The 10085-nt window shown below is 59.6% G+C and overlaps 1 protein-coding gene across 1 annotated transcript in view; it reads left to right on the top strand.

The window, feature by feature from the left end:
* The first annotated feature begins 688 nt into the window (after window positions 1–688).
* Window positions 689–10085, top strand: part of PDE10A (phosphodiesterase 10A) — a 193373-nt gene continuing 183976 nt past the window's right edge. The window contains exon 1 of the mRNA XM_023520439.1: window positions 689–722. Within this exon, the coding sequence (XP_023376207.1) occupies window positions 707–722 (16 nt within the window). The 5' untranslated portion in view covers window positions 689–706. The remainder of the gene's footprint in view (window positions 723–10085) is intronic.

The raw sequence follows: 10085 nt of genomic DNA, 5'->3' as shown, positions 1-10085 counted from the left end.
AGCGCCGGGACTCCGGGGGTTCCCAGGCTCCGCGTGTGTGCGGGGAAGGGCGACCCCGCGGGCGGGTGGAGCCGGACCTTCGCCCGCCGCGGGCCCTGCGGGGCTGGTCCGGCCACACACTTCCCCGCGCGTCCCCATACTCCCGACTCTGACCGCGCACGCGGGCGCCTCTCCCCGCCCAGGACTGCTCGGCTGGAGTGAGCGCGCTTCCTTCCGCTGGGGGTCCCGTCCGCCGAGGCCCCTGGATGGGCGAGGGCAGGCCGGGGCCCCGCACCCCGCACCCCTCCAGCGGAAGGCACTTGTGGCCCGCCGGGGCTCACTGTGCGCGCCAGGGCCCCTCGCCCGCACCCCGCCCCCACGAGCCGGTTCCAGAGCCAGGACCCAGGCTGCACTCCTGCAGGTCCTGGGGCTTCGCCGGCGCTCGGGGCGGTAAACGCAAGGACAATGGGCGTCAGGGTGGAGGAGCCAGGCGCCGCCGGTTCGGAGCCTCGGGCCGCGCCCCCGAGCGGACCACGGCCCCGCCGCCTCCCCAGCCCCGGGTGCGAGGCTGAGAGCGCGCTGGAGCAGGGGTGGCAGAAGGCGTGTCACGGGGGAGGGGGACAAGACAGCGGAACAGTCAAGGCAGAGGTTCGCAGAGAGCTGGAGGCGGGAGATGATGAGGGGAGTGGCGCCGGGCGCGCAGGCGAGGGGATCGCCGTTGTCCTGGATGGAGGGCGAGCGAGGTGAGGACCGCGGATCCGGGGCCGAGGCGGGTGGGCGAGATGTCGCGCCAGGGGCACCGGCTACTCGGGCGCCACCCGGGTCGGACACGGCTCTTCGCGGCCCTGCGCGCGGGGCTTGGGCGCCACGGTCCACCGCGTGCGCACCGAGCCTTTGTCTGCGGCTCGCTGGGAACCGCGCTTCCGCGGCGCCTTCTCCCGGCAGACGACAGCGCTGGCCCGCTGTGCAGGCTTCCTGCTCGCGTCCGCCGCTCACGCCCCGGCCCCGGCCCCCCTCGTGGCCGGAACTTGTCCGGGTGCCTTTGGGGCGCTGCCCGGGGCGTGTGAACGTGTCGCGCGAGCTCGCCTCTGGGGCGCGGGTCGGTCCAGGGCAGCCGCGTGGCCCAGCGGCCTGTCACACACTCGCGCGCGGGCTCCAGCCTCGGGTCTCTGCTCCTACTTGCAGGTCGACTCGGTCTGCTGGGCGTGGGCCCTGGACTCCTAGCTGACCGCCGGTCCGGTGGCCTCCGGCAGTCAGAGGGACACAGCGGCCCCCAGGGTCTGCCTCCCCGGCCCACCGGCAGCGGTGGTGCGTCCCTAGAAGCCGCAGCTGAGGAGGGGTGTGCGCGGGGGCTCTCCCGCTGCCTTTGGCTGTGTTAGCAGTGGACATTTTCACCTACTGAGTCAGAGCCTCGGTGGCCGGGGGAGGGGGGGGGGTCGGGGAAGGTGGGGGTGAGCGCGGAGCCTCAGCCAGATCTGACTGGGCCGGGTCAGCCTCAGGCCTGCCCAGGGCCGGTTCTGGTCCAGTTTCTTCCTCCCACACTTGTGAATTCTTCCTTTGAAAAATAAGCATCTACTTCTTACAGTTGTCAGCTGGTGGAGTGGGGGGCTGAACGCTGCCACCCCTCGCCTGTGACAGCATTGTTTTGGGACAGGGTATAGGCATCGGGATAGGACCTGTTTTCCTAGAGTGACGAAGTTTCTGTTAGTATGTCATTACTGCCGTTTGTGTGCTGGGGGGCAGAATTCAGGCTAGCAGACCAGGTAGATGACGTCACCCCAGGACAGTCCCCAGCAGGCTTTCCCTCTGAGAGGACCGAGAACCTGGAGAGGAAGGCCATGGGGAGGGCCCCTGTGCAGGGAGGCCCCAGAGGAAGAAGCCCAGTGATGGTGAATTCAGTTTGTGGGTCCCCCACCCCAACCAAGTCGGCAGGGGGTAGCCTGGCATCTTAATAGAAATAGACTGTTACCAAGGTAGCGAGTACACAGGCACTTTTAAACAAAATCTGTTGTGAGCCCCGCCTCACCCCAGAGTGGGATGGAGCTCGAGGGTGACTGTGACACTCCAGTCTCGGGATCTTTGTTTCCGTCCAGTGCTGCATGACAGGCCACATTGGTCTGAATTGCTGAAGTACCCGAAGCTTGGCAGACTCTAAAAATATTTGTCAGTAAAGATGGTCCTTTTTGAACAAAAAACATTCCGTAAGAATGTACAAGTACCCAGACGCTGACAGGTGCGCCTTACTTGTCGCACGTTCATTCCCTTTTCCCCCGTTCAGTCGGATCTCTTGGTCTCTCCGGCGAGTTGCGAGGTAAAGGCTGCCGGGCTCAGTGCTGGTGTCTAGGAGCGCCCGCTTCACCGTGTTCATCGTCCAAAGACAAATCTCGCGTTGCAGGTCCACTGCCCCCGTACTGCTCCCGTCCGGGAGAGCCCCCGCGCACACCCCTCCTCAGCTGCGTCCCTAGAAGCCGCAGCTGAGGAGGGGTGTGCGCGGGGGCTCTCCCGCTGCCTTTGGCTGTGTTAGCAGTGGACATTTTCACCTACTGAGTCAGAGCCTCGGTGGCCGGGGGAGGGGGGGGGTGGGGGAAGGTGGGGGTGAGCACGGAGCCTCAGCCAGATCTGACTGGGCCGGGTCAGCCTCAGGCCTGCCTAGGGCCGGTTCTGGTCCGCTTTCTTCCTCCCACACTTGTGAATTCTTCCTTTGAAAAATAAGCATCTACTTCTTACAGTTGTCAGCTGGTGGAGTGGGGGGCTGAACGCTGCCACCCCTCGCCTGTGACAGCATTGTTTTGGGACAGGGTATAGGCATCGGGATAGGACCTGTTTTCCTAGAGTGATGAAGTTTCTGTTAGTATGTCATTACTGCCGTTTGTGTGCTGGGGGGCAGAATTCAGGCTAGCAGACCAGGTAGATGACGTCACCCCAGGACAGTCCCCAGCAGGCTTTCCCTCTGAGAGGACCGAGAACCTGGAGAGGAAGGCCATGGGGAGGGCCCCTGTGCAGGGAGGCCCCAGAGGAAGAAGCCCAGTGATGGTGAATTCAGTTTGTGGGTCCCCCACCCCAACCAAGTCGGCAGGGGGTAGCCTGGCATCTTAATAGAAATAGACTGTTACCAAGGTAGCGAGTACAGAGGCACTTTTAAACAAAATCTGTTGTGAGCCCCGCCTCACCCCAGAGTGGGATGGAGCTCGAGGGTGACTGTGACACTCCAGTCTCGGGATCTTTGTTTCCGTCCAGTGCTGCATGACAGGCCACATTGGTCTGAATTGCTGAAGTACCCGAAGCTTGGCAGACTTTAAAAATATTTGTCAGTAAAGATGGTCCTTTTTGAACAAAAAACATTCCGTAAGAATGTACAAGTACCCAGACGCTGACAGGTGTGCCTTACTTGTCGCACGCTCATTCCCTTTTCCCCGTTCAGTCGGATCTCTTGGTCTCTCCGGCGAGTTGCGAGGTCAAGGCTGCCGGGCTCAGTGCTGGTGTCTAGGAGCGCCCGCTTCACCGTGTTCATCGTCCACAGACAAATCTCGCGTTGCAGGTCCACTGCCCCCGTTCTGCTCCCGTCCGTTTCGGCTCTGTACTCGGCCCACGCCGGTCCGCTGCTTCACTCAGCCACACACGGAACAACGCATGAAAGGCGCTGCCCCTTGCCGGGCGCTGCCCTGGCCAGGCCTTTGCACCGGGGGTGTCCACGCCCAGTCCGAGAGAGCCCCCCAGAGCGGGGTGCTTGCTGAGGCCCAGCGCTGCAGGATCCGCGTGCCCGTCAGGCCACTCCTGACTTCCGCTCCTCCCGCCATCTGCCTTTGATTGCTGACCTCTGAACTCATCAGAAAGTGGCCGATCGGAACACAAGCTCTGCTCAGGAAGGCCTCCGGGAGGGAACGCGGGGTCCACTTTGCCGTCACAGGAGTCCACTTTGCCATGGGGGGGTGTGCACGTGTGTACAGAGGAAAGCCGAGAAGTCACTCGTGGAGGCCGGTGTGAGCCGCGTTCACACTTCACCTTGTCGCACTTGGTGCTGGCGTGGGAAGGACAGGAGATGCCCACGCCAACGGAAAAGGCTTGGGGCGGAGGCCAGAACATTCCAGGCGGCGTGTGTGGCTCCCCAGTGGGCCGCTCTGAGTGAGGCGGAGGGCTGTGGGAAAGAGCACGGTTGGCTGAGGAGGGCACAGGGGCAGCAGCAGAGTGAGAGCAGACTGGCGACTGCAGACCGCACGCGCTTCCCCCGACTCCCGTTTGTCGTGTGTTTCTCTAATATTCAAAACAAAATGCGCTTGTTTCCAGGAATTGTGGATTTTAAATATACTTAACATCCGTCACCTTTGCTCTGTTTCTTGAGACTTAAGACACTGTGTGGCCAACACTTGAACGGACCGAGATAATAAATATGACCCATTTTCCGAGCAACTGTGTTTAACACCTGGAAGTTACACTCAACTAAACGTATAACTCGTTTTTATGGGTCTGGTGAGATTGAGGTTGCCGAGGGGCGTAGGGGATGCAAGGCCAAGGCCAGCGAGAGAAATGGGTGTAAACCAGTTAGCAGCCCGCTGGCAGGCGACAGTCCCGTACCTGTTCAGTACAGACTGTTTGAGCAAGATGTAAATGACCACTCGCCCCTCGGAAGACCTGAAGTATGGACGTGGGTACCCACCGAGGTAGCCGCTGTGCCAGGCCAGGAGTGTAGGTCCTGAGCTGACCAGGTGTCACCGGAGATATCAGTGACCGTTTTGGCTGGGGTCAGCACCACGAGGGTCTGACGTCCAAAAGGCAAGTTGTTTGAATTGGGTGGAACTATTTAGATTCGTTACTATTAATTTCACTTTTCATTTAATTAAAGAAAAGAAAGAAAACCTGCATGAACAAAGACAGCCCCCGAAAGCTTAAATGAGAAGCGGTGGGAACAGTGTAAGACGGGGGCTTCTGTCATCTCCACCTCACGTATTAACCTGAGATGATTTTCCACCTGAAACGTTTTCTGCTGCATTAGAAAAAAAACAAACAAAAAAGAAACGCAGTGCAGGAGCACGAGAACCAGGGCCGTGCTGTGCGGCGCGGCGCCCACAGCCGACATGTCCGGAAGCCGCCGAGAAGCTCGGCCTTAAACGTCCCGGTCAGAAGAAGAAAATGCGTTGCACTAGGTAATGAAGCAGATACCAAGACTTTGTTTGCTATACAGCAGGCCGAACACGGCGTGGTGAACGTTTCACCAATTAATACGTTGTTAGTTTCTGTTCAAAAACAGCCCGTGCCGTGCGACAGGGAAGAAAAGATAATTTTCGTGGAAAAGAAAGATCGTCTCCCTTCAAAGGCAAACTCTCAGTTATAATCCAGAATTAAAATGTAAGTTGAGCTCCCCTACCTGATCCAAAGCGCCCCAGGGGAGCCACCAGTGGCGGGGACCTCGGGGTTTTACAGAGGACGCAGAAGGTGTCCGCAGTCCTGTTTTCTGTGCAGCACTTACCAGCTTCTGGAACTGTTCCGCTCTCTCACTGGCCGCCTGGCTTCCTGCCGGCCCCCCCAGTGCAGGAGGCAAGCTGCTTCAGGAGGGCCTGAGGGCCAGGCCTGTCTTTCCGGAGTCCTCCTGGGACTGCAGGGGTGGCTGACACTCGTGGAAGGTGCTCAGGATAGTTGTGTTGGAAATTCAGAGATGAAAACAAACACCTCCACCGCCATGGCCTTGTCTTTAAGGGACTTGAACCCGGGAGGCCACTCGCTGCAGGCTTCCTCTGCCTTGGCCTGGGTCCCATGGAGCCAGGACTCAGGCGAGTGCCAGACAGCCAGTTCTGTGGAGCCCAAGGCAGCGGGACGCAGGGGACACGGGGGGACACGGCAGGACATGGGACCTGTGCGCCCTGCCTGGGGCCCTGGGAAGCTTTGCGGAGGAGCTGCCCCGAGGCTGAGGGCTCGTCCAGCCGGTGGGCCTGGGAGGAGAAGCCTCGGAAAGCCGGGCTGGGCCGGGCCAGTGGGGGCGCATCCAGAGGTAGCCACCAGAAACGGCCTCGGGTGGGAACGCAGGAGGGTGGTGGAGCCAGAGAGGGTTGTCCGGCTGATGGTGAGGACCATGTCATTAACCTTTACCATGAGTCCCTGAAGGACTCGGGCAGGTAAGGTGGAAAGGTAGGCAGACCACCGTCCTCTGCGGAGCTGGGCTTTGACGTGACACGTGGTGGGGTGGGGGGCAGGACAGGTGGCTCCTTAGTTTCTGGATGGGAGTTCAGAAGTGTGTGTTGGGGGGGTGTGTGTTGGGGGGTGTGTGTTGAGGGGGTGTGGTGGCTCCATGTTCAGAGAACAGAAATGTCAAAGTGGGAAGCAGTGGGCTGTGGCTCTGTCAGTTTGGGTGGGCTCTGAGGCCACCCTGGGTGGTGGCAGTGACCCCTGGGCTCCAGGTGACCCAGGGCAGCCAGCGGGGCGACGTCAGGGCAGGCGCCGTGGGCTGGCGGCAGAGGGAGGCTTGGGTTAGAGGAACAGAACCAACCGCCGGGAGGGCCCACCGGAACCACGTGCGGGGTGCAGCCAGGAGGCAGATGGCCCGGTGAGGGCTTTGTAAGCCAAGGGAGCGATGGCCTTTTACTCCGCGAGCAACCGGAAGCCACCGCGAGGCGTTAAGCAGGTGGGCGAGGCGTAGTTTGTGACCCCAGAAGCTCGCTCTGGCTGCACTCTGGTGCGTGGATCTAGGGGGCTGTGGTGGAACCGGAGCACATGGAGGCCGCTGTGGCAGTCAGGACGGGACAGCGGCGACTTGGGTGCCGGTGACAATACCGGGAATGAAATACAGCATGGGAGGTGTCCGGAGGCGGGGTGGGTAAACCCGCAGGCGGCCGGGGTTTGGGGAGGGGGCGTCAGCGCAGCGCGGGGTGGGCGGGCGGCCTGGGGGCGGGGCCTGGTGGGGGACAGCGGGGATCCAGGCCTTCTGCTTGGATCCTTAGGGCCCAGATGCCCCGCACACTGCTTGGCGCGGTGGTTAGATGGCAGCTGGGTAAGTAAAGTCTGGAGGTCAAGGCCGGTAGATCGAGGCTGGGGAATAAGGACTCGTCACGGCGCGGCTTCCCGCCACCGAGTAGACGCTGCTCCTGACGTCGGGGTTCCAGCGAGAGCCGGGCGGAGTGGCGCAGGACGGCTGTGCTGTGGGCACCCCAGCCTGTCTGATGGATGAGGGGACGGCCCCCGGGGTCCGCGGGGGGAGCTGGGCTCTGGACTGTGACTCCAGGTGTGTGTGTGTGTAGGGGGGGGGCACCGTGCTGCGTGGGGAGGAAGAGGACAGCAGATAGCAGATCTGACGGAGAAGAGCCACGGCCTGCCCCGAGGGGACCGGCTGGGAGAGGAGGCCCGGACACAAGGTGTCCTGGAGCGCGGAGGAGGAGCCCCGGAGCCGAAGGAGCCAGGTGCCCAGAGGCCAGATAGGGCGGCAGCCAGGCTGTCTGTAGTGACTGCTGTCCCGGGATTCTGACTGGAGCGGCCCGGGCGAAACGTGTCGTTAGTGGGTCAGGAGTCCACAGGCCAGGCGTGCATGGCCGCGGTGGTCCTCAGTGAAGGAAAGGGGAAAGCTGCAAAGCCATTGGGAGGCGGCAGCTGGCTTCTCGCCCCCGGGGAGGATTAACTGGAGAATGCTTATTTGTTGAGGAAAAAGGAGTTTGAAGAAGTTAGCCTGGAACGCAACCTTAAAGAAGATGGGAGGAAGGGGCTTTGCACACCTGCGGGAAGGCGGAGCGGGGAGGGGAGGAAGCGCCCCGTTTGCAGGAGCTCCGCGTCCCATTTCCCTGGGTCCGGCGGCCTTACGGTCACCTGAGAGCGTGTGGAAGAGGCGGGCAGGGCCCAGGGAGCTGGCAGTGGGGCCCAGGGCAGAACGGGCTGCGGCCCTGGGAGGGGACGGATGGGTGACCGGACAGCTGGCTGAGTGACGGAGCGATCGAGAACTCAGGAGAGTCATGGGCTTCACGGAACGCTTCGGAGGACGGACGCAGCGGCGGGTGTGGAGGGAGCTGGGCGAGAGCTGGCGCGGGGGAGGCAGCACCTTGGCGTTCGGGGAGACGCTGAACCCGCAGGAGCGAGCACTCGGCCCGCCGCGGCTTCCTGGGGAGGACGGCCCGGCAGGGTGTCTTGAGGGAGGCTGGGTACTGGGTGAGGGAGAGGCACCCCGCGTGGGCCTGGGTGGGGGGAGTGGCACCTGCAGGGAGAACCGGAGAACAGCGAGCAGAGTGGGTTGGTGGCGGGGGCTTCACGCAGAAGACAAGGGTGGGTGAAGCGGGCAGGGCGGCTCAGGGAAACGCCGCCAAGTCTGCCCCGTGGGGGTCCCTTGAGTTTTCTCCTGGGCAGGGCGGGGAGGCGCGTCCAGTTCAGTGTGACGAAAGACCGTCACATTGGTTTCTGGAGTGTGTGTGCGCATGCGCTGCTGACTTGGTCATCGGCCGGAGTGTGTCTGGACACCCCTGGCCCGTGCCTTTGGGGAGCCGCTGTCTCACGAGGGGTTGAGGGCGCTTAGGTGCATGTTAGCAGTGACAGTTGGTAGAGGGCTGCGTAGGTGTGTCACGACCCCCCTTCATGGCATCCGTGGCCCATAGGACAAAGCCTTTGTTCCTCGGATTGTTCCTGAGACACCCTCTGCCTCCGGCTGTGTCCTGCCTCCTGCAGGGTCACCTGCGCTGGGGCATGAGCTCTCCTCGGACGGGGCCTCCGCTTGCCCGCTGAGGGGCCCCTGAGTGCCACGGTCCCCTGGCTGTGCCTGCCTAACGCCTGGCACTCGTACCTTCTGCCTTCTCACATGTCTCCCGCCATTCCGTGTGGTCCTTGACAGGGGGACGCGTGGTTTATTCACTATCCTAACCTCCTCGCCTAGCATGCCCACGTGCAATAAGTCCGATGGATGAGCACGCGAAGGCGTGTAAGGGGGCGAGGACGATCGAAGTGGTCCTTGAAAAATACTAATTTTCCTAAAATAAAGGAAATAATGAAATAAACCGTGTGGCCGGGAAGTTTTGCTAGGGTCGTGTGCAACTTCATCTGCTTCACTGTTATTCTAATGTGACTTCGAAACACTGTGAGGCACCAGTGACCAGGACTTGTGAATTACCAAGAACTCAGTGTATTCGCATGCCTGAGCCGCCGGCTCGGAGGGCACGGACGAGCCATTGATGGGAAGGAGGAGGCTAAGTGTTTGGAGCGTTCTGGATGCCTCTGTTCTGTTTCCCGAGGCACCGATAAAAAGCTTTTTACTTTGACGAAAACGTTTCCTACACTAGCAAACAGAAAATGAAGCTTGCGGAGAGCGGAAACAATGCCACGCGTTTGGCCGTGATGAATTATTCATAGCAGTGCGAGCATATTTGGACTTTTTAAAGTTGGCGAGAACCGTGTGAGAAAATTGTGCAGGAAGACCAGGTCACTGTGCTGGAAAGGAGACTAGACGTTGCCTTCCGGAAGTGCAGGCTGGCGAGGGGTGGAGGACCATGCGGGGCGAGGGAAGCGGCATCACGCGGATGTGGAATTCAAGTACGTCCTTCCTTGTACGTGGTGTAATTATGTGTTTCTGTATTACGGTTTTAGCAGCTTCCAAAATAAACATCTAAAATGATATCCAAAAATGTTTGATTACTGTGGCTTCCTAGATTTAGTAATTATATGTTATTTCATTGCTATCAGGATTACATACATCTTCAAATTTTCTTTTTGTCCCAGATCACAAGTTTACTTTGAAAAACATTCCTGTCTCCTTAGTCATCATGCCTTCTTAGAATAATACTAGTCGTGTCTCATGATTAAATATATCTTCTAATTATTTTAAGGCAGATTAAAGACTTAGTTATAAAACCTCAAAAAATTAAAACAATGTGGTACAATGTGAATAGAAAGACAAACCAGTGCAACAGAATAAGTCTTAAAACACACTCAGACACATAAGGAATGCAGTGTAATTTTCAAGTGTCATCTCATACAGGAAGAGGAAAGATGGACTATTAAATACATGATTTGGGGACAAGTAGGTAGTCATCTAGAAAAAATAAAAATTGGATCATTCTTTAACTATCTCAGGGATAAAGGGCAAATGGACCATGTGATTAAATATATATACAGCTGGCCCTTGACCAACACGGGGGGTTAGGGCACCG

This window comes from Pteropus vampyrus, unplaced genomic scaffold (assembly GCF_000151845.1).
Source record: "Pteropus vampyrus isolate Shadow unplaced genomic scaffold, Pvam_2.0 Scaffold266, whole genome shotgun sequence".
Lineage (NCBI taxonomy): Eukaryota > Metazoa > Chordata > Mammalia > Chiroptera > Pteropodidae > Pteropus > Pteropus vampyrus.
Note: the sequence above shows the minus strand (reverse complement) of the source record. Positions and strands in the feature narration are given on the sequence as shown.